The sequence below is a fragment of the Gavia stellata genome, chromosome 2 (genome assembly GCF_030936135.1).
Source record: "Gavia stellata isolate bGavSte3 chromosome 2, bGavSte3.hap2, whole genome shotgun sequence".
In the NCBI taxonomy this organism is placed as follows: Eukaryota; Metazoa; Chordata; class Aves; order Gaviiformes; family Gaviidae; genus Gavia; species Gavia stellata.
Genome location: NC_082595.1, coordinates 63,284,279 through 63,309,768, shown reverse-complemented (window position 1 = coordinate 63,309,768; position 25,490 = coordinate 63,284,279). Strand labels below are relative to the sequence as shown.

The window sequence follows — 25,490 nt, the reverse complement described above, 5'->3', positions numbered from 1 at the left end:
AAGAGTTGTGACATACCAATTCATGTTCAAGTGTAATTTACCAGTAACGGACTCACTGCCGGCAGAATAATGATTAGAGGTACTTTATTTCTTACTAATTACATCGATCACTGTTTTTCCACGTGCATGTCCTCTTTCCAATTTCAGAAAGGCCTTTGGGACTTCAGAAAAAGAGAAGACTTGATCAATAACTGGTTGAATCTACAGAATAAAGAAAAAGTGTCACTATATTAGAAATAAAATAATGTATCACCTTCACACTTCAAAACTGTATGAAGAAAGGGGGGAGGTTTCTTTATAGTATTTAGGGCAGAAGTTGCCAAATTATGTTGTCACTAGCTTTTAACTTTTTTCAGGGACCCCACTGCATGCAGGAGAAGGCTTTCTCCTGCTCTTTGCCCAAGTTTTGAAACCTCTCTACTACCGCAGTTTGGAGCCCTCACCTGGGACTCTTAACAATATGCAAGGCTCTAACTTTTAAGTCCCTGTAAAAGCTGACACTGTGGTTCAACTTTCTGTTGTCTACAGTAATACACTGAGGAAAAGAAAGAACATTTTTTTTCTCATATTTCTCTACTGGTTTTCTTGTTAAACCCAAGAATTTTCAAAAGGTCAGATGTTTTGAAGATACCTATGAATCTAGTGCCTATCTCCATCAGTACATGCCTCAGTACTCTTGAAAGACTTGACCGTAAATGAAGTACAAAAAAAAGTCCACAAACATTTGTTGCTGAATCACTTAGATACACTTGAAAACTCAGCCACTGTGTATTCCAATAGGCATACATCATTAAGCCCAGCTTGCATTGACAGCCATTTTGGCATTAATTTTGTAGAGTAGCCTTCTGGATTGTTTTAGACTCATTTCTAATAATTAAGGTGAAATTACCCTATTCACTGTCTACATTATTAACTAAGGAGCCTGAAAACCCTATGAGCATTTTCTTTAGGCATCATAGTGTACCAACAGGCGCAGAAGAAATCCCAACTGCTTCTGAAAAATACTTGTTGCTGCTGGTCCAAGGGAAGAGACTTTTTCTATCATCAAGTTCCGAGTCAGCCTTCCAAAGGTCAAAATAAGATCTGCGTACAAAAGTACCTCCCACACCTCCTCCCAAAGGTCCTACCTACCCTGAGGCTAGTCTCTGACCTTGGATCCCCTAACACCAACCTAGTGCATGTTCTTGCATTGATGAACTGATCCTAATCCTCTTATCAGAATAAACCATTAACAGTAAATGAGTCTGCAGCTAGCTCTTGCAGTGAAGAAGATCTGAAGTAACAAAGATCCAAACACCCTATTTACTATGCTAGAAAAAGATCCTTATTGCTTGTGTCAGTGAAAAAATACCTTCAGGCTTTTTCCTCAGAGCTACTAGCATGCACACTATCTTGTTGAATACGCCAGAACTGGTAACTGCCCTCTCCTGGTAGGACATGCATCTCACTAAACAGAAAAGGAATACAACAGCAGTAAGAATCATAGAAAGGTTGGAAAAGACCTTCAGGATCATCGAGTCCAACTGTTAACCTAACACTGCCAAGTCCACCACTAAACCATGTCCCCAAGTGCCTCATCCACACATCTTTTAAATACCTCCAGGGATGGTGACTCAACCAGCCCCCTGGGCAGCCTGTGCCAATGTCTGACAACCCTTTCAGTGAAGATATTTTTCCTAATATCCAATCTATACCTGCCCTGGTGCAACTTGAGGCCATTTCCTCTTGTCCTATCACTTGTCACTTGGGAGAAGAGACCAACACCCACCTCTCTGCAACCCCCTTTCAGGTAGTTGTGGAGGGTCGTGAGGCCTCCCCTGAGCCTCCTCCAGGCTAAACAACCCCAGCTCCCTCAGCCGTTCCTCATAAGACTTGTGCTCCAGACCCTTCACCAGCTTCGTCGCCCTTCTCTGGACACGCTCCAGCACCCCAATGTCTTTGTTGTAGTGAGGAGCCCAAAACTGAACACAGAATTCAAGGTGCGGCCTCACCAGTGCCGAGTACAGGGGCACGATCACCTCCCTACTCCTGCTGGCCATACCATTTCTGATACAGGCCAGGATGCCATTGGCCGCCTTGGCCACCTGGGCACACTGCTGGCTCATCTTCAGCCGGCTGTCAAACAATGCCCCCAGGTCCTTTTCCACCTGGCAGCTTTCCAGCCACATATGGGACAAACAATTTGCCGGCATCAGAACAGTGCCGTCTTTCAAGAGGCTTGCTTACTTTTACCAGGAGGCAAGAGGTATGTATTCAAACATGCTGCTTAGAAGGTGAACGTGCAGCACTACCAATGAAAGGTTTTCATATGCATACATTTTCCAAGCAGCAGCACTGACCACACAGCACCCTCCCCAACAACACAACAAATGCAATCTGGTAGTTGTCCATGTTCATGTAGGTCTTTTTCTCAACTCTTTTCATTTTCTCTTTATTCATGTACTGTGCCTTACCTTGAAGTCCATTCTTTGAACTAAAATAACTACTGGTTTTGCTTATATGATAACAGTAATCCAAGACATCAATAATCTATTACACTGCAGTATCTCCTAATCTTGTTCAGTAGATTTTCCTTTTTGTTTTGTCAAGGCAAGCTAAACAGTAGTGTGAAACTTACATGACAGAAAAGTAGGAAGGAGTGAACCCCCTCCAAAGAAAAAGTCAGAATTAGCAGCCAAATCACTATGAGAACAACTGTGCAAATAAATAAATCTATTCACTAAGTGCCTCAAACTTGCCATGCTGCAGGGTACAAGGCTGGGTTAATTTCTTCCCCTTGTTTTGCCAGGACAACCTCTGTAAACAAACCTCTAGCAAAGTGAGTAGTAACACACAGCAGAGGAGCCACAAAGATACCATGTAACACTTTCTACTGCTCAACTGGAGAAGAAATGGTGAGGTGTGAATGATCAAGACAAAATCGTTTGGTCAGCATCCAGCACAAAATGGAAATGTCATCTCAGGTATCAGCAAAGTCAGGGACATGGACCCAGGGCAGCAAAAACACTGAATGAAATAATGGCTTTGGGTAAACTGAGCATCCGAGTAAACTGCAGCTGCTGTGACAGCAGGAGGAACGTCCTGCTGATCAGCAGTGACTGTTTTGAGGAAGACCAACCCTTGCTTTCATAGCAGAAGCTTGGGAAAAAACAATTCAGTAACCTTGTTGAGCCACGCACAGGTGCAGCACTTGCACAAGTACTTATTGTTAATGGCAGTTACATACAAAGCTGTGCTTCAGTTAAGGAAAAAAAAAAGAATACAGAAACAGCCTGCTGGAGCAGGGACACAGATGACCCTAGCAGGGCAAGAGGCTGGGAGGTGGGGAAGGGTATTCGGGGAAGAAAACACTGCAGCAGCACAAGGGATGTGAAGCACAAGGGATTCCAGGGAAAGGCAGAACTTAATTTCGGACATGTGCAGCAACTGAGAAAAAATGAACAAGACACTTCAGTGTTCTGCTGCATGCACTCATTCATTGTAGGTTGCAACTTATAACCCTGACAGAACGAGGTATGTTTCATCCTCAGCCTATTAGGTAAAGTTCAAAGCATCACATTTGAAAAGTGGTGACACAGGGATTCAGAGGAACCCTGAATTCAGCCTCAATTCAAAACACCGTGTGTATTGCAGCCAACACACACTCACAGCCCATCCGCTACATTGATGTAACCTCTAGCTCCATTTAAACGATGGCTTTAGGCAGTGCTATAGAGAGACATGAATACTAAATTGATGATCCTGACAATCTAGAGCATTAAACATTTTATCTGGCTGGCTGGTTGGTCCCATTGTTTGAATAACCCTGAAAGGGCTGACCGTGTTGCAGCACAGTGATTCACTCAGCCTTTACCATAATCCACTGACTAAGATAAAATTTCTTCCTGTGAACAGACAAACAAGTAGGGGAGCGTCTGCTGTTTGCTGAATGTGTGATAATAAATGGAGATTAACTGGATAATAAAAACACTGCCTATTTACAGCCACACATCAGTTCCTTGCCAGAGGACACCTATTTGTTCAGGGAAAAGGGATTAAACTAAAGTCTGGGAGAGAAAGGATTACACACACCCGCATTGAAATGTTTATCTGAAAACAGATTGGGCCTGAAAGGTATTTTCTTCCTCTTCATTCTCTCCGATGCAGGACATCCTATAGAAATGAATCTCAGGTCTCTTGAAATGAACTCATGTGTTTGGAAACATAAAAAGAATAATTGCTGATGCTGATTAAGGCTATCCTACATAGAGCACAGAAGTGGTATTCCAGGCAATCCAGCTCTGAACACAGCAGGCAGTGAACAGGCACTGGCAGGAGTTGACTGGTCAGCAAGAACACACTCCCACTAATGGCAAGTTCAAGCCCACCCCTGGAGGTCCCCATTTCTGTGGTAGCAAGGACACAGTCTGAATTTATCAGGAGGGAACAAGCAAGAAAACATGAAGAGAACGAAGACAGCTTTGACCCTCGTATTAGCAACAAGTTGCTCCAGTGAGCGTGGAGCTGCTTTCTGCCGCTGGAGGGAGAGCTAGAGCCTTGAAACGCTCAGGAGAGAGACAACTGAACCGCAGAGACCCTCAGAGCAAGCCTAGCTCAAAGCGGAAAAGAAAAATGTCCCTAACTCCAAGGGCAATGACAGTGCATTGGCTCTCCCCCAGGTTTGTAAAGGATGGCCGTGTCAAAACTGCAGGGCAGCCTTGCTTTGCAGAGTGCCTCCCTCCCACAGCTGCCTCCCGGTGCACACCATCCTACTTACGCCTTGGTAAGGAGCCGTGAGTCTTTGTGGACACTTTGGAAAAGATACTTGCGTGTGGACAGAACGAGAACTGTGATGTGCTCCACCAGGCCTCAAAATCCTCTTGAGGGCTTGCCGTAATGGAAAAGACCTGCTTGCCATTTTGTCTAGCTGTGTTAGCAGAAAAAGGCTGTCTTCCTCCAGAAACTACCACCATGCCCAAATGCAGTATATGAGCACAAATGCACAAATGCAGAGCTTGATACTCTCCTTTGGCCTTCAGTGAGTCTCCCTTCAATATCAATAACAAACTTGAACAGAAATTACAAAGAACAGTCCCTGTCCTGTAACTAAACATTTAGTTTTCCGTTCAGTACTTCATTGTCGTCTCATGGAAAAAATGCTGTTTTGGAACACTGCTGTTTCTGTCATTTCTTCCCTTTAGCTGAGCATCCTTCTCTGCTGTACTCAAGTTCCATGTTCTTGGGTCTTAATCCCACACCTTTCTTCATCCTTCCTTCCTCTTAAAATGGCATGCAACAATGTATGCTGAACTTCATATATTGCTTGCCAGCATTAGGTTCTACAGTCAACCCTCACTGAAGACAAAGATTAAAGTTTTTATCTTCTGGAACAGCTGGTTCTGGTCACATGTTGTATGGGCAGCTTTGCAACTATACAGTACTATGTTTTTGATTAACTTGTATTTCAGAGAATACGCATTTTCATCCAAAAGCACATTGAAGGATATCAGCTACGTGATATTTTTGTCCCAAATGCCTAAGAGAAGTAAAAATGATCCAATCATCCAGTCTCATACAGCCATAAGAAGAATTGTGGTGCAATGGTTAAGACATGGGAATGGAACGCATGTGTCCTGCGGTCTACTCCCACAGTCATCTTACAGACAACTGTATTACCAGGTTTTGTTTATTTTTCAAGCCAAGGTACATTCTTTCATATCAAGACTCTTAACAGCAGCCCACAGAAACTCATGAGTATCGTCTACAATTATTAAAATACTAGAAGATAAATCCCAGTTAAGCAGGCTATCAGGGTATGGTCCGGAGTGTAGAAGAGGCTTAAAAAAATCTCTAGTTCATTAATTGGCCCTGGCAGAACAGCTTCTGCAGAACACAATGAAAAGCAGTAAGAAACTGGAACAAGCCCAGAACTGTAGCGTGTGCCAGCCCAGCCCAAGCTTAAATCAGTAGAAATGAGGAAGATCCCAGGTTTAGTTACCTACTGAACCATGCTGAAAAACTATTAACTAAAGGAAAGAGCAACTCTCTCTTCTGGAATCCCCCAGCAGTCACGTGCATGGTAGTTGTCCTGATATTTATGCTGGTCATTAAAGCAATCTGGGGCAACACTACCATATAACTGAGACAGAACAAACTCTCTCTATAGATATGTATGTATGTGCATATATATATGAGTTTATATATATATTTATATATGAAAGCATATTATGTATTATATATTTTATATATATATTAGAAGAATAGTCCTGCATGACCTGCATCTCCCCAGGTCTTGGCAAATTAAAGTCACAACAGACAAGAGCTGTCTTGTTGACCCCGTATTTCACTGCTACGCTGGACATAATTCCCTCCTACACTAGGGGACTACAGCTCAGAACACTAGGACTGACTTTCTACAGAATATGCAATTACATCAGGCAGAGGCAACACAGTTGATTAAATACCTGGTATATGATGAAATTTTTCCAGACCACATTGTGGTTTATGTGAATTTACATATTCAAACCCTATCTCTCCACAGTATGCAAAATACCCATTAGTCTTCTTCACAGACGCTTTATGATGTAATCACACAGCACTTTCATAAAGAGCATAAGCAAGCTACCATGTTGTGGAGGAAGAGGACCAGACGTGTTTTAATAAAAAACACAGTGGGTTTTTTTTGGTGGCCATGACAAAATGCAGATAGAGGTTCCTTTTGGAAGAGAAAGGACTGAACAGAGCTTTTGGCAACCTCTCCTTGATCAACATCTCTGGGCTCTAGCCAACCAACCTGGCAAGCAAAAGCAGTGCAATGAGAAAACGCAAAATTAAAAAAAAAAAAAAAAAAAGTGCAAGCTTTGCAATTTAGCATGGAGAAAGACTGTTGTCAGAACGAGCATGAGTGACTAAAGAGTGGGAAGAAGGACTGATCTCTAGTCAATTTTGACATTTAAGTATAGAATCACTACCCTAGCGTCCTTTTTCAGATAGAGAGAGTAAAGCAGGCACCACCCAAGGGCGAGCCACCTCAGGTACCGTAAGATACCTTAGCACAGCCATAAAGACAAAAACTGGAATTGCTGCAGAGAAGGCCACATCTAGAGATGCCAGATTTGGAGAACGTTCAAGGACTCAATACGTTACATTAGCTGTTTGATATTCATACAGTTGAGAGAAATCTGCAAGAATTGTGCAACAAGGGCCAAGGAAAAAGTTACTTGCAGAACTGTAACAAGATGAATTGGAAGCAAATCGATACACACAGGTTAGGATACAGAGTCAAGAAGCTGTGATAACCTATGCTTGCAAGAGGAATGTAAGCCATCTTAAATCATGGCCATCCAAACAACTCAAAACCCAAGTAATGTCAAAGTGGTTGACCATATCCATTTGTGTTTACTTCCTGAATAGCAAAGATGAGCAATAGAAAACAACTGAATTCCACATTTTAACAGGGTATCTCCAAGCAAATAACCAAAGGTGGATAGAGGGCATTAGCCCTCCTTAGTAGACAGAGAAATTACGGTAACAAAAGATTATGTGATTTGTACAGCACTGCACAAGAAGACAGGGGCAAAGAACAGTCAGCATCCTGTCCTCCAAACCACAACAGCAGGTGCTAAGTCCAAAGCATCTAGTGTCTTCAGCAAAATGTATAATCAACACTACACACAAATTACATTAATATAGGCATGCAATTGTTTTTCTTATGTGTGCCTGTGCTGTAACGTTTACCCAGAAAGAAAACACCACAGAGAATGATCTATTAATTTCATGATCGGAGACTCCTCTTGTCCTTTAGCCTTCCTTCTACAAAACGAACTTTCACCCATCAGTCCATCTGATGCAACTCTGCTCTGAAGGAAAGAGTATTAAGGCACCAGAAATACTGCACACACACACCTGCACTGCATTTAAATGGTACTGAATTAAAATGAAAATTTCAAAATTCTGCAGGGCTGCATGTTAACCCAAATCCTACCATGGTCCAGCAGGAACATACAACATACTTAGTGCTCCCCCTTACAACACTAAGGAGTCTTTTGAGCCTGCCTTCCTCCATCAGGTTTTATAAAAGGCAAAGTAAGTGCTCAGTTGTAAGTTAGAGGCTTTCTACAAACTTAGGTAGTTCTAAGAGCTTGGTATATTTTCACCAAGGACTAAATGGCACATACTTAGAACGGAGGAAAAAGTTAAAAAGCAGCCAAAACCAGGACTGTCAATGTTAAATCCACAACACTGACCACGAATACATCAAACTAATTCCTAACAAGCCTTTCAGTGACGATGGCAGCAGAGACCAGTGACGATGCTTCAGCGAATGGTATGCCAGCAGATCTTTGTCCTGAACTAAAGGCTCTGTTGATTTCAGTTGTCTTTAGATGAGAACCTTGTAATTCACCAGGAACATTCTGCCATGGAAAGAGATCCCCAGCTTCTGACATGCGCTGCTTCAACCCATTTGGTGGAGCCCATGTTAAGCCAGTCCTTACTGGCTCGTAATTAACTGGCAGAGTTCAATCCACAAGAGGGACTTCCCAGCGGTTTAGAAAGGAGCCATTATCTCTAAAATTTGACAAGGAAATACTTGATTTTCTCCGTGCCCACTGCTATTGCAGCAGTCTCCCAGCCCCTCAGTCTCGTAACAGTTTCTTTGCAAGATGTCCAGCTGCAAAGCAGAGAAGACAGCTCACAAACTGAAAATGGTTTTACAATCCCCAGAACTGAGCTGATGTGCAGATAAATTATAAAAGAAAAATTATTCTCCTTCCTTGCACTACCAGCTCATCAAATCCTCTCCTTCTCCTCCCCATTAAAAAAGGCTCTTAAAAGAACTCCTCCTCACAGCTGACATTTCACAAATCTCTATTCCTTGCTGCAAAGATCATCTGTGTGAAAACCAAGTATCTTTAAACAAAATGCCATTTTTGCTTATTCTTCATCCACTGAAGGACTGAGAATCCTTTTGCTTTTGCAAAGGAAGATGAAGAACTCATCAGAACTAAAAACCTGTGTTGGTGCAAAAGGTCTAGAAGAAAAAACACTGACAAATCAATACAATCTGTAACTGCTTCAGGGATATGCTCTTCAAAGCTTAACTTACTGTAACATCATCTCTTCAAACCATCAGCTCTTTTTAATTTCCTTCATTTAAATCCCCCCTCATGATTTATACTTTCCTGAAAAAAGCCCCTCATTTTCAGGAGCTCTCCAACTGCTCTCCTATTCACACTTCATACGATCTCGAAATTAAGATGTCTGTACCAGGAAAGATGATTCATTGAAATTTCAAAATAACTATATCTGCATTACTTAAAACTGTATTCACTCAAAACTAAGAAGTTCAACTACATGAGCTCACTTTGCTGGCTTCCCCAAGTCTTCTTGCTACACTCTCATTGCTTTGTGGTTTGGGTTTTTTTTAATTCTCATTTATTCTCCCCTATTCAAACATAAACATTTCTTTTCACTTAGTTATGGGAAACTATGGTACACTTCCTCCAATAATTCTCTCCTGCCTTTTTTCCAAACACCTACTCTTCTGAATGGATGATCTGTCCATTTAAGAGAACTCTTGTGTTTAGACAATAAAGGTCATAGTCTTATTAACATCTGCCTAAATGGAACACATCTGGGTCTTATAAAATACTGATGATAGCACGGGTGTTTACAACATTTTACAAAATAGAGTAAAATGCTGCTAGATTAATGACTATGCAGATAAACAGTCTGACATTATGACCTGTTTTTGCACAGAGAATAAAAGACCAAGCAAACATCTTTGTCCTCATGATCCTCATGATCATCTCACAACAAAAAGTACATCAGGACATTCATGTATGTATGATGTACATTTAAATGGCACTACAATTCACCTGTCCACATTATTAGGCAGAGAACACCGATTAAGCCCTATCTCTATTGCATAAACAGGTGTTTCCCAAGAGGCTGTCATGGGCATAGTCTGCATTTGTTTTGCATACAAAGTAGGAGCAGAACAAGAAACAAGTTGTGACTGGCTAAGAATCAGGGCAAATGGTAAGAATGAAGACAAGGCCATTTCTGTTTCTTAGACAATTATAATTTAGCAGTGTGATTGGATGCAATCACAGGATGAGAAGCATCTTCTAGGGTTTCTTTCTTGACCATGGGATAAAGCCTACAGCACTGGACATAATGCAAAGCAGAGTGGTGCAAAGCTGTAGCCAGGAACACACTTCACCACAGCTTATTTGCTGCTGCAGCCTCTCTTTATGAGTAGGTAACCTTAGGAAACACAGACTTTCCACTGGCTGTGTCAGCAGCACACTGGTCACAACAGAAGAAGAGGAGTGGCTGAATTCAGGAAGATTTTTATTTTGATCAGCAGCACTGAGGTGGCAAATAGAAGCAATCAGGCCTTAAGTACGACAGCAATTTATTTACTCTTCTCCAAACTCTGGAACATAATGCATAGCAAAAAAGGAGATCCACACTCAAACTTTGACAGATCTAGATTTTACTAATATGCACACATTTTGAGAACAAGATAACCTGAGTTCACATACTGGAATTGCAAGCAGACATAGCAGAATCTGCTTCCTCTTCTGCTTAGGTACCACATAGAAAGATTAACAGCAGTCGTCCATATTCTCTACTCTGGGAATTCTGGCAACATGAAATTATCCAAAAGAGGACATTGCCAGGACCTACAGCACCACACAGTCCAATAAACAGGCAAACAACTTCTCTCTCTCACACTCATTTTGTAACAAGCTCATAAACCCGGAAAGATCAGAAAAGCAGTAATCTATCTGCCTTTCCCCCAAGTCCACTAAGACATTCCCTGAAAGCTTATGAACGCTCACAATATTCAAGTCACTGTGCTGAATGAGCACAAACTTACCTCTGAAGCACTAAAATAGTGAAACACAAGATTCTTGTCACCACTCTGCGAATGCAGATCGTCGATGACCTGCAACAACCTGAATATTCTAGTTCTGTGCACATTACAGGCAGGACCCCTGATCATCCAGGCTAGGCAATTATTTTGCATATGCAGATACAGTCATGTTCATTCTGACCAAATGAGGCCTCTTAAAACATACCATTTTCAACACCAGAGTTCATGCTAAGTGATTCCCACTGGCAAAAATAAACAATTGCTGGACATTCTTTCCTCATAACTTAGCAAGCTTTGTGTTTTTAAAAACAGGTAGGATGGAGAGGGAGAAGGCAGAACAGTCTTAAGGATTATGAACTCCTAAATTCCATGCAAAAAGCAGAAGTTAGAAACTGGAGCAAGTTAATTCTTCACTAGTTTTCCTCACTGTGACTCTCAACATTTTATTCCCTAACTGTGAACTATACCATTTTTGAGTCAAAGCAGCACCTCTTTCAGCGCAAATACCCAAATAACCGTTACTAACATACCTTTCCAGAATCAACTAGTTCTGCTATTTCATCCAAACTTGGGCCACTTGGCATAAAAAATGCCCACCGATAATGGACTCCTTTAAAGAGATGCTGCAAGAAAGATCACAAATATATTAAAAAATCATGAGAGAAAACTGAAATGGGAACTAAAATTAATGATAGAAGCACTAGAGAAGTAACTTAAGGAAAAGACATGGAAATTATATGCTAGTGTCTGAAAAAAACATCACCTAAGCATGTGGATTAAATGTACAGACAGGGATGTTGTATTACCACAATAGGATCAGGGTGAATTTTGTGTCCAATTGCACAAGTCAGCTAGTTCCACAGCTAGAAACAGCATTATTTGTTATGTAAGAGAGAAATGGTGCTATATGTTTATACACATTCACAAAGGCGGTGAAATAAACCCAGCCATGTGACATTTAGAACCATCCACCTCAGTGTCAGTGATTAAATTTTCCACCATCACATCTGTCAAAGTCATCACCGTCCAATGACAGATGGCAGCTCACACGAAAAGCATTTTGGGAAGATCTCACAAGCACAAGTCAAGAGCACCTCCTCTGAGTAAGTCATTACAGGAATAAGAGCCATCATCTGCCAGAGAGGTACGATTTTTAATACATGGCATAACAATGCTCCTCATCATGGAAACATGCACCCTGAGAAATAATATTACATTATTTCTTCCCAGCCTTTTCATTTTGTTTTTGAGCTTTCCTTTCAAAGACTTAGAATCTCATTCAACCATGCCATCACAGGAATACCATAGCAACTGCTTGTAAAGCAGTCATTTGGAGAGCAAGTACACATGTTGAGAGAAGAAAGAGAAATGTTCTAAAAAGCCTCACTGATCTGGCCACTGGCAGAATGTTTTAAGATCCCCTTATGAAAACTAAAAAAAATCAGTACCACCATCCAGACACATGAACATGAAAGAGATTAAAAACTTTCTAGCCGCCCTCAACCACTTTTATTACTCTCTGGTGCTGGAACAGGATGAAGAGAATCAGTCATGGAACAATGTTTTGAGAGAAAGCCTGACCAGCCTAAAGCAAGTAGCAAAATTACCCTCACTTCAATGAGGCAGGGATTTGCTCTGTTTACTATGAAACACTAGCTGTCAGCAGGACTCACTAGGGAGGCCATACAGAAAAGGCCTCAATGAGAAGCACAATAAGGAATCAAAACTTCAAAGCACTCCAAACTACCACATACACCAATCAGCACCACCTCAATACATTTTTTTTTCAGTGCAAGAAAGAAGGCAAGAATAAAAATGCATGTGAAGTATACTTAATGATATACAAGGAAAATACAACAGATGCCTCTAGATGAGCCACTTGACTAGCACCCAAGCCACAAAGGAAGCCACTAGAGTACTACGTAATATTAAAGTATATAGGATTTTGTCAAATACCTTTACAGTTTTGGAACCAACAGTGACTCCTGTTTGTAACATGCCATCAGCCACTCCAAGTTTGTCCATATTGATCAGGAAAGGTGTCACTAAGGTAACATATGTTGCTCCTGACCATTTCTTCAGGAGATCTAGAGCCCACTTCTCAGTGGATCCACCAACATTATCTAGGATGAAATCAAATCTGCAGACATGTAGAGAACAGGTTTAAAATCATGATATGGGAAAAATAATTCAATCATAATTAAGCTAATTAATATCAGAAATTGGCTATAGTTTACATTTTTAAATGTCACTGCAATGCAAATAAAATAATCTGCCTGCAAGACAGTGGCAAGAAAGTCCCAACACTTCTGCTAAATCCCAGCTTTACTGTACAATGGGAGTTAAATTTACAGGTTATTGGACATTCACTGCACAGCAGACACGGGCTATGTAGATAACTTAAACTGCACTTATGACTCCAAAAAGCAGACTCGCAGATAAACAACTACATTCTCTACTTGCTTAAAGCCTTCTAGAGCTCTATCTCTTCAGCCCTCCCACTGAGACTACTGGAACAGTCTTAAGATCTGGTCCTCGCATTGAACAATATGGTATGTGCATGTAAAAACTAGTCTGGACTCACGCCCTAACTAGAAACATCTCCTGTACACGCTGTACTCACGTGAAAGTCAGTTCCAGTGGCCAAAGTTATGTAAACAAATTACTCTACTAACCCTTATCTTGTCACATCTTTTCCGTGACCCAATTCTCAGCTTCACACTTTTTGACCTCCTTATTTGTTTTGGGGCCATTTTACCCCTACTGACAGTTCTTTTCTTCACATCTACCTATTCAACGTACAACCTAACAATACAAAGGGTCTAAAACCTTCCCCTGTAGAATGGGTATATGCAGCCTCTGCAACAAGCCACAGTTTCAGTGTTCCTTCTCATTATCCCAGAATTTGAGCCTGTAAAGGCTGAATAGGGCAACAGGGAGCTATGACCCTATTCTGTGTTAGATGCGCAGCTCATTCTCATTTTCATCTGTAAATTTCCAGCAATGTCCAGATTGCAATACATATGTATATACACGTACATTTAATCTAAATAACCTACAAATAAGAGAGAAAACACTTTATGCAAATTAAATAGAAAAGTTCTTATCTCTGGAAAGACAGTTTTCCTGCCTGTGTTCCAAGGATGTGATTTCATGTTAAAGTTCAGTCAACCTAACAGTTAGCTGCCAACAAGAGAAATTAAAATAATGAAAACTAATGCTCCAGGAAAAACTAGCTCACTAGGGGTCTGAAGAGTGAGTACAACTGAAAAAGGGAGGGAAGTAGGAACATCCGACTCAGTATACCTGACTGATCAGCTTAGCTCTATTGTAAAACTGCACCCTAGGACAGTGCTGTTGATACCTTGATACCTCCTAAAAAGGGTCACTTGCTAGAATGGGCGTTTAGCGTTTAAGATGTTGAATTGCACAAAGGCAAATTTAGCACTGCTTGCAAACTGCTAAGTTAGTTGCTGCACATCCTCCCCTTACAGACAGTGCCAGTATCCTCAGAGTTGACCCTCAGGCCTGCTGACAATCACACTATAGCTAAAGGACACATGCCTTCTTAGCAGTTATCAGTAAGATTGTTTCATAGATTGAACAGCTTCTCTTCTCCCTCCCAGAAAGTTAACTCAATCTAGCTAAAAAGAGCAGTGTAAATACCATATTCAAATACAAGTCACAGTAGCCTAAGTTTAAACAGATGGAAAGATTACAAAAGCAAAAAAGACTTCAGTTCCAGAAAAAAACCCCAAGTTAATTTAAACATAACTTCTGTGACAAGATAAGTGTCATTGTTTATCAGCGGCAGCTGTACCTAATGTTACAGAAGAGAAATTTGCTCCCAGTTGAGTTGCACAGTGGCTGAAGACCTTCAGGCAAGTCACTTAATTGCTTCATGGCATAGTTCTTCCCTCTAGAAGATCAACTTTGCTATTTACTAACCTAACACAGGATTTCTGAGACTTATTTTAATTTATTCATGCTTTGTAAATGTTCCAAGATCAGTGAATAGAAGCTGACAAAACTGTTCAAATCACAGTCATTGAAGAGAAGCATGTGAAAGTAAGCTTGCCTCCACAAGCCCAATTAACTGGCTTAGTCTTACAACGAAATCTGTACTTGGGATACTCGCCCGGCAAATTGCATTCAAAAAGGGCTGGGATGAATTTGCTTTACAAAGTAATGCTTCAGAAATGGGGGGGGAAAAAAAAAAAAAAAAAAAAAGGGGAGTTCCGATAGACTGGAGTCAAGCAATCAAAAGGCAGAAGGTCTGACTGCCAACTCCTTCATCTCAGTATTAAGCAACACAAACACGTACAAGGGTAATGTTTTAAGCTGCTCTTCCAGATTTCCAGATTTGTAATCAATCACATCATCTGCTCCAAGCTTTTTCATCAGTGTGCTGGCATCATGAGAACAAACTGCTGTCACGTGAGCACCCCAGGCCTTCACTAGCTAAAAACAAGTATAAAAAAAAAGAAGTGCAAAGTTTAAAATTTAGTGAAACATTGAGAACAACTTAAAAAGCCAAAGTCTCATTACATTTATATAACAAATGAGCACCTTTAGCAAGGAGTGGGTAGACTTGTGTTCCAACACAGGATAGCTTGTCACACATCCCACAGACAAACAATGGTTAGAATTTATCAATATTTAAGGAGGTTTTGGGGAGGGGGGAGTTGGTGTGGAGGAAGGAGGATGTTTTTTTAATGCCACTTACAGATATCAGGTCTCAGGATAAATAAGGCTTCAAATAAAATACTCAGTTTGCCATCTGAATCTGTCAGCTAAATGTATACCAAGAGGTATTGTCCAAGTTACCAATCTACGAAACTGTCAACAGATCAACCATTAAATATTTTTATATATTTAAAATTAAAATATTTTATATTCCTACCTGCTCATTAAGTATTGCCTATATCTATCTCACTGTAAATAGCTTAAATATTAATAACAAGAAAAAGAAGGAAGTCATCTCTGATTTACCACAGGGACAATGTCAGGTTATCTTCTACTCCAGAAGCTATAGCAAAGTAAAGGATTTTTGCTAGTTATTTATCTATTTTGTAATCTCATTTTTCATTCACAGTAATCTTCTTGACATTTATTCCAGATTAATTAATGTAGTTGACTCAGGATTTATCAGGTAGAAATCGCAACTAGTCAGTGGCTGGTCAGCCTTTTGTACTGATCTAATTTAGCCACCTGCTTTATCATGGATCAGGCAAATAGCATACCACTAAAAATTCTCCTGTAAGCCTCTTTAAAACAACTATGTTTCTGGTCTAGTAACATGGAACGCAGTGATGCAATCACCCAACTTCTGTATTTTTTTCATATTCCCAAGAGAAAGATGTTTCAGCATGAGATAACAACAATTAGAATCAAAATCCCCAAGTTAAATGAAAGCATGGAAGGAGTATGTTCCACAATTTGATTGATAAAAGAGCATGTTGACTCTCCAAAGTTTAGAGCTACTGGAATGAAGACAGACAAAAGGGCAGCAGGGCAACGACAGTGAGGGAAAGCTAATCTAAGCCACCGTGCTTTACATACACTGCACATAAAAGCCTGGTGCCTCTCATATCATTTGACCACCTACAACAGTTATGGTAGATGATACATTCTCCATCAGCTTTTCTACTCATACACCAAGTTCTTTTCATAATTATGAAGCAGAGCTGACTGAAAGATAATCAAAACAGGCTACATATTTCAAGTTACATCAATTAGAGATTTCCTGCACCCAAACTGTGAAATGTGATCTTTCACTACCTACACTCACAACTCCTTTCTTCGAAAGTCCCTGCTTCCTACTTTAAACTAACACAACGTAACAAATGGAAAGCAATAAATCTGAAAATACTTCACTTTTGGGAATATCAATCAGATCAATTAGACAGATTGATCAGTAGCTTGCTATTCCACTATTCCTTCCCTCAATTCCATTCCGTTAATATTTTTTTCATATTGAATAGTCTGATAATGCATCCTGGGCATGCTAGTTTATATTACCTGTACAGCAAATGTACCAACTCCTCCTGAAGCTCCTAATATTAATACTCTGTAAGAGAAAATTAAAATATATTAAATAGTTCTTTAAATAAACGCTACAGTAACTGTATTCCAATGCTTCTTATACACCTCTGACAACAAATTATTTTAAGCAAAAGATTGTATTTGTCATTCAATGTTACTTAGTGGTTAACTCTTCAGATAGCCAGTAATGTGACTTAACATTGCTGATCATGTTTCCTGTGCCAAGAGCATTATCTCAGCACAGCCAAAAAGACTCCCTCATATGTGCTTTCCACTAAAACCAGGCAGCAGAGCTGTCAGGCAGTAACATTTATCACACAAAAGCCCTGTCCCTGTCCTCACTTTCCCAAACACAATTGCTTAGTTTGGGACAAAATCAGTTAAGAGTCTTTCTGCCTCCCAGACTCCACTGTCATACCTCCTAAAGAAAAAAATCCGATTCACCAGCATTTTACACAAATTGGTGTTCTCTAAGAGAAAAAAGTGGTTTCCTACCCCATTATTTAGGGAGACTGGGAACTTCAGAATATATGGAACATGATTTTCCCATATTGCATAATATTTATCTAAAAGAAGACAAAAATACAGTGAAGTAACCTCACCATAAACAAGTTTAAGTTCTATTAAATTAAGGTATGTGCCTTTTTCTTTAGAAAAAGGCAGTAGAATTTTTCTAGTTCGGTACATCTCAACAAGACCCTGTAAACGCCAAGTTGTGGAAACTGGCACACAAGCAAGAAAATGAAAGAGTATATTACCAAAGTATTAGCAAGTGAGAGTTCATTTTAACTGAACACACTACCCTAAATTTCATAAAAATGAATGCAAATTTAGTGGTGTGAGAACCTTCCTGCTAGCAGCCTAATCACTGCTCAAGTATTTCATCCAGATATTTTATTAAATAACTAAACTCCAGAAAGGGAATTAGTAAGAAAGACTTACTGCTGAAGCTACAAACAGTGCTTGGACTTTGGACCCATTTGCTGATTCTAGGACAAAAGGTAGGTCCAAGATGAAGTCTTGGCATAGCACTGGGGAGCATCATGTTTCTCAAAACTTCTGTTTGCCAGAAAAATTTCAGTATCTTCAGAAGCTGGTGGTGTTCCTGTTTTAAATCTCACTGTGCTGGATGTTGAAGGAAATTGCTGTACTCTACAATCTTTACAAAAATTCTTTGAAGTAACCTAAGAGACTTGGGTTTGGTCACAGTATCCATTTTAAAATGCATCCTCTTTGGTAACTGATCAGATTCTGTTCCGTCCTATTTCACTGATCCAAGCTGCAAAATTCAGATTAAGAATTTGAAACCACAATGCCTGCAGCTTTTAAATCTGCCAAAAAGTACTTATCCTCAGAACCATGCTTCTAACAACAGATGCCTGAAGCAACATTCCTATTTAGATTTTATTATTCTTGAAAAGACTCAGGGATGCTACGCTCAAGATACTGGGTTAAGCCCATTTTTATCCTTTTAAATCCAATTAAATCCTTTCAAAAAAACCTTGTCAAACTGCCTTTCCAATTTTACTCCTTGCTTAAAGGGCATTTCTTCCACTATAAATTTGGGAGAAAGCTGTTGTTTTAAAATGTACATTTTGCTCAAGGATTTAGGTAACATTTTCAGTTTTGGGGAGCTGCTTGGCTAGGACTTATTTTTATTTTCCTCTTCAATAAAAGCCCTTGAGATTCTTAGGTAGAAATACTTTCCAGATTTTGTTTGTTCCTATGTTACGTGGGCTATTTTCTCCCAAACCTTCTAATTATTAAAACTCTTTCCATACATTGTGACTTTAAGAAACCTCTTTGCTTCAGGGACAAACTATGTCTGCACAGGAGATGCATGTGCCACAGCTCAACAGATCAGCATTTTTACAGCACTGAAGACAGCAAGACACATTGTTTGGCACAACACAAGGAAGTGGGGAAGTGTTTGAAGGTGCAGGATGTGTCAGGACGGTACTGAAGGACAACAGATGGTGGAAAGTGCCAAAGCAGGCACAGTTTTGTTTGCATTGCCTCGGGAAAACACAGCCAGGAGAAAACCTATTGGAGAAACTACCTGTTTCACTGCAAAGGTGAGCTCAGGAGTAAACTAACATATAAGCCTGTGCACGAGGGACAAACTAATGAATTCTTTACCTGAACAGAGATCCAAGAGAACCAATTCTCTCAGAAGAACAAAACAAATGTTCATACCCCAGTCTTTGCTCCCTTCTGACTGAGGCATGTAATTCAAGCCAACATTCACCAAGCCCCATATGAGGCTCTAGTGGTTCAAATTATCAGAGTCAGCAGATGTCTCCAGATGAGCATACCATGGGATTTGAGAGTCTAGCCCTTCTCCCTGGGCCCTGCTTGGAACTATGGTGTGGTCAGAAACTAGCATCAGAGAGCCAGGACCTGTTTCAGCTGTGTGTCATCCCCCCCCAAAAGCCACGGGTTGGAGAATGGGTGTACAGATCAAGGACTAGCATTTTCTCCAGATTAGAAACAACTAACAATTTTCAGTGATTCAGCTACATGCCAAATAAAAAATATTATTTTTATTGAATAAATATATCAATTACATACATAAAAAATTAAATTCTATTTGATTATGCCAACAAAATGTCCCTAAGAGATTTATTCCTATACCAAGAAGCATTTACCCTATCGAGAAGTTTTACAACCTACACTCACTTTGTACTTCGCAACAGATAAAATTATGAAATAAAACACAGACTTTGAAAATAACCTTTTCTTGGGGTATTATATAATTCAAATTTTCATTGTAACAATATAAACCAGGAGCGTATGTTTAATAGCTTATAGTAACAGAATCCAGTGTCTCTCCCCAGCATAAACACACAAAATACTGACTCTGTATTTATATAAAAGACCTTTACTTAATATTAACGTAAATGTTTTCAAGAACTTCTCAAATTGTCAGGTTTGGTTTTATCATGCTTTCTGTGAATACAGCAAGCAAGATTTTAACAGCTATTGTTGAACAAGCGTATCCCCTTTCTACTAAAATAGGACACTGGCACATATGAGAAGTTCTCCAGGTATTATCCACCGAGAACTTCAAAACAGAGTCATTCTGAACATTTTGGATAACAAGAACATTCACTTTTAACTTGTGCAAGAATATTGACATAAATTGCAGTGGTATAGGATAAAAGTTATGGAGAAACAACTGGAGTTATAGTGAAGCAGGAGACATCACGAACAATGTGAGCACACTTAAGGTAAGTTGTAAAACCAAAATTTGTAAAGTGTGTGCAGATGCAGCAGATACTCCTGTCAGATCAACATACAGTCAGATGTTGGACTATTAGCAAGTATTTCTGGTTAACCCACCCTTCCACTTTAAAGAGGCAAAGAAAACAATACACACCAATAGAAAAATCTCGCTGTTTCTAAGATGTCTTAACACTGCAATAAAGTATCAGTGAAGTAGCTTTCATCAAGGAATACAGCTGCTCTTTCAAAATAAGACACACTCTTGTGTGTACATACACCCTTCTACATAGCTATTTACATACACCTACAGGAGACAAAAAGACCAACATAAAATCACATATGTAGGTAACTTCTTACCAAACATATTAAACTATTTCAAGAAATTAAGAAACATTATGTAAATTCTTGTCTTTTGAAATTATTGCCTTGAGAGACCAATGTAAAGTTCATGGAATATACTTTTGCACAGCCCCTTCAATGCATTTTATGTATTCTCCGATAAGAAATTTTTCAGGGCAAAAAAGCTACCACCACATAAGTCATTCTCTGCTGTTTTTACAATTCAAAACTTCTAGATGGGAAACCACATAATTTTATAAGTACATTAAAATGGTTTTTGCTGACAGAGTAATTACATATTTATTGGGAACATGTAAATGTAAATGTTAAATGTAAAGACACGATATAAATGCAGCTTGAATTTTACTTTTAACAATCTAAACACTTACCTGAAGAGTGGAAAGATACTTTAAACTAGGCTAGCTGATCAACATATCTTTAGGTTAATTCTACTTACATGTGAAAGTTAAGATAATAAAAAGTCTAAATACTGAAAAATAAAAAGGAAGGCAATGTATCTAGAATTTTATCACTAGCTGGAAGTTTATATCAATCATGTATCTTTGAAATTGCTTTAAATTTTGCAATTTTATTTTCTCAAAACATTCTTTATCATTAGAACAAACAATTACTTGGTATTTTCATGACGAAATTTACCATGGCATATGAACAACCACTCACTTGATTACCTTCTGAAGATATGGGTGAAGAATTTCAAAAAATCTAGTATCCTCTGCAATGTGTTGCATTACAACAGTAACACCCAAGATAAGAGGTCAGGCATCTAGACTCCTACTGCCCAATAATTACTTTATGACTTAAATTTTTGGTGCAGCATTGTAATTTTCATGATTATTCTCCAATTCCGGTATTTTTACTTTTCCCCTTTTCTCTATTCTGAATATTTTGCTATCTATTTACACAAACATGCAAAGGCCAAAATAAGTGCAAATTTCAATTATCAGGAGAAAAATGGTATCTATCTGCTCCAATCTTTTAATGTATTTTTCCTCTTCTGTCCTCCATCTGCCATTGTCAGATTAACAAGCTGACAAACAAAGCCAATTTTTCTATTTGATTTGGCTGCTCGTCTTGCATGTTTTCCTCTTCTCTTCTGCGCTCCTGACCTCATCAAAGTTCTGGCCTACGGAACAAATGAGACCCAGTCACCTGCTCATTTTTTTCTAAAAAGCTGGAAAACCAGTCTGTTCCAAATGGCCCATGCATGCAGGAACTTAGTGAACTACACCTCTGTGGTTGAGAGGGCTTTTTGTGAGTTGCCAAAATAACTCAGAGAGAGGTTATTACATTTAGATAGCTGTCCTAGCAGCCAGAAAGGCAAAGTCCCTATAAATTCCTAGAGATACCATCATTAAATTATCTGTATAGTCCTATACATTAGATATACATTGGACTACCTCTATATAAGCACTATATAAAGGAAGTGAGCACCAAGTGACTAAGTACACTTCAGCTAGGGTCCTCGTCTGAGTCTCCCTCTAAAGAAGCCTCTCTCTCAGCAGTGTAGACTGAATCTAGCAGCTTCAGGCCAGCTGGTCTTTGTGAATGTTATGGTATAACAGTCTTCATCACTGTTGGACATGTCTTAGAAGCAGCTAATCAGTGTAAAAATTAAATACTAAGTTTTAGCACCAGAACTATTTACTTACCTTTTCCCACTACAATTACTTCGGTTCAGTCCTCCAACTTGGTTAACTGCAGACCAAGCTGTGAGACCTACATATGGTAAGGAGGCAGCTTCTGTGTGGCTGAGACACTTTGGCTTAAAAGACACCTGAAATAAAATCAATGGTATCTAAGTCACACAGCAGATCCTACATGACACTGAAACATTTAAACAAGTTTTACTGAACAGCAGATTGTGCATTCCACATTTTCAACTCTCTTCACAACTAGCTGGAGTCTAAATCAATCCAAGCACTAAGAAATAAGCAGTTACTTAAACACCGAAGAAAAAAAAATGCCAGTCTTTACGATTTTGGGGTTTTGTCTGTTAGCCACATTTTTGAAGGTTTACCTCGTTTCCAATAGCTACCACAAACTCTGACAGAGTGCCCTGTTTCCACGGAGGAATTGCTGCCCACACCTAAAACCAAACAGAAAACAACTATCAATTTTTGTGACTTCGCACATGATTGTACCTACACAGAAAATTTTCCTTCATTAAAGAAATCCTTTTTCCAATTTGCAGAATGTCTTCACTATTGCTTATCAGAAACCAGTTTTAGCTTGCTCTTCACACAAAAAACCATCACAAGACTGACTAAATGAAGGACTGCAGAGCTATGTAAATAAATTGTACCATACTGTGCCTAAGACATAATTTTTCAGAAACCCCAAACTCCTTCCATGCCAAGAAAGCCCAAATTGGAGGGGATGGGGCAGCAGAGCAGAATCAGAAATTTGCTACACTAAAACTAGTGAAATGTGAAAGCAACTGGTGAAGATGAAAGCAAACAGTATTTATGTGGGGACTCACCAAGTGGTTCTTGGGTTATGCCAGAGTTCCTATCCTAAGTTACTCAAGAAACTAAAACAGCTAATTCCTTCCTGTTAGAATTCTATCTTCAATGAAAAATGAAGCAGCACCTCGAGTGTGCACTTACAAATAAATAAATTCCTCTCTTGCTACCACTGAAATGGACCAAAAATTAAAAAACGGAAGGGAAATGAACTTGCAGAAGCAAGTCTGGACAAGACCATGTTTTTCAGAGGAAAAAGGTAGGGAAGAAAGCATTCTAGGAAATTACTGCCAGACAGTCCTCATTCAGAGTGCAACAACATAAAAAAAAAAAAAAAATTCTTAAGAGCAAAATGAAAGCTGAACATCTCATACTATATTTTAACTATAAATTTTAGTAAAAAAGAGACTGCTCGTATCACCTCATCTCCAGGTTTGAAATAAGACACACTCAGTCCACATTCCATAACAACACCAGAGACATCTCGACCAAGTGTTAGTGGAAATTCAGTGTCCACGCTTTTGAGTTTCAGGGGATCCCGCTTCATATTTAATGCAGTTGCACCATAACCACCTGTAAAACATGACATTAACCATGACATACCGTATTAAGTTTTCATTTATTAACAGAACAATTTCAGTTAGAAAGCATTGTCTGTACCTAATGTGCCTCATTTCTGTTATAATTTAAGCATGAAAAAAATCTGCAATATTTTATACTTTTACAGATTTTACAAATAAAGAGCAAATCTAATTCTGGCTTCTTTGTCCATGAAATGGCTCTCCATTACAAAAATATTTAGTATGTGATAACACTGTCAGAAATTCTAAGAAGTCTGCTGGAAATGCTCTTTCTTCCAACAGCATCATGTAGCTACAAATCCAGAACTCCAAGCTTTCCATCTGTCATTTCAAATAAAGTACTGTAAAAAGCAACATGAACACCATTGTAAAAAATATTAAGGCACATCTCCTAAGATGAGTAACCTGAATGTCTATTCAGTAAGCAATAGCTAAATGCTGTCAAATCTCAGAATTACCCATCTAATAACTCTGCTCAGCCTAAAAAAAGTCTGCATTTGGGCATATATGCCCTTTCAAGCATTTGGACAAGTCTGCCTCGGTGCCCTATTATGCTAGAAAGTGTTTTAATACTGAAAAGAAACAGGCAGAAATGCAGGTACCTTGAAAGCAGGGCGAAAACGTAGTTTCTTCCAAATACTTCTACCCTGACTCAAAATACTAATTCCGCCCAGCAGTTCAAGCGGGTCATTCAACAGGAATCCTCAGATCGCAAACGTCCCATAACCAAACCCACAACTATACACAATGATTTTTTAAGATTAATTTATTAGAGACCCAAAACACAAATTACAGCTCTGTCAGCAGGCTTCCTGCAGATATCTCTGCATGTGCTACTGAATCTGATCTGATATGCAAGATCAATTCTCGACATGAAATGTACGATCTTCTGCTACCGCAACTTCCTTCTTGTGTTTCGAACCTCGAAACTGAGGAAAAAAATCTTATTAAATGTGTAAAATACAAAGAGTTGTTCAGTGAAGGATATAGATTTCCTGGGCAAGATGACAGCAGGTACGCAGATGCCAAGAAAGGGCACGACAATTAACAACATGGTTTGGATTAGGTCGCACGTGCAGACTTGGTGGTAACGTTGACCTTCAGCTCCATTCACCTCAAAGAAATGGGAAAATCCCGCACCTCTCAGGAGGAACACTGCTCCCTGGAAGGGCTAGTCTCTCGGCCAAGAGAGTACCAACACCCCGATGGTGGGGCCGGGGGAGAAGGCCAGGAGATAAACCCCACCGGGGTTATGCTACCAACAAAAGGAAACCGACTTGTGAGCTGCAGGCCTGCGGGGGACAGCAATTAGTCACTCAGATTAAGAGTTTACCCCCCCCAACCACACACACTCTTGTCTTCAGAACAGCAATGGCTTTTTGTACCGTTCCTCCCTAAGAACTTGGAAAAAACCAAGTTTTAAAGAGGCGGTTACCCACAGGGCTCAGGGCAACATGTGCTTTGAGGCAGCTCTCTTGACACTGCTGCGACAGGTGCCTACCGAGGCAGGCCGGTGACCGTGTCTGTACGGTTTTGGACGCCGGGGGACACGTGGAAGCTGCAATCCAAGCACACCCCCTGCCTTCACGCCAGCCTGGCCCCGGCCGCTCGGGCCCGGCACTTACTTCTCATGCTAAGGTCGATGGGGTTCAGGCTCGCAGCGTGAACCTTAATGATGACCTCGTTCGGAAAGTGTATGGTGGGGAACACCATGTCCCTGGTGAAGCGCAGCACGTCGTTGCGGCCGTAGCGGTCTATGACCCAGGACGGCATGGCGGACCGCACCCCCGAAGAGGTGCGGAAGCCGCGGGCCGGCGCCTGCCCGCCCGCCCGCGCCGCGCCGCGCAGCGTCCTCCCGGTCGCCGCCCCCCCGCGACAGCATGGCCGGGGGAGCGGAGCGGAGCCGAGCCGAGCCGAGCCGAGCCGAGCCGAGCCAGGCTGGGACGCGCAGCC

The 25,490-nt window shown here is 40.1% G+C and overlaps 1 protein-coding gene across 1 annotated transcript; it reads right to left on the bottom strand.

The window, feature by feature from the left end:
- Positions 1-73: 73 nt before the first annotated feature.
- RTN4IP1 (reticulon 4 interacting protein 1) lies at positions 74-25,406 on the bottom strand (the record flags this gene model as incomplete). Its single annotated transcript, XM_059831651.1, has 9 exons — positions 74-201; positions 11,395-11,487; positions 12,821-13,004; positions 15,189-15,325; positions 16,886-16,934; positions 22,144-22,268; positions 22,512-22,580; positions 23,378-23,529; positions 25,163-25,406. Coding segments are annotated over 9 exons (1,170 nt in total), but the record flags the coding sequence as incomplete, so codon positions are not given.
- Positions 25,407-25,490: the final 84 nt, after the last annotated feature.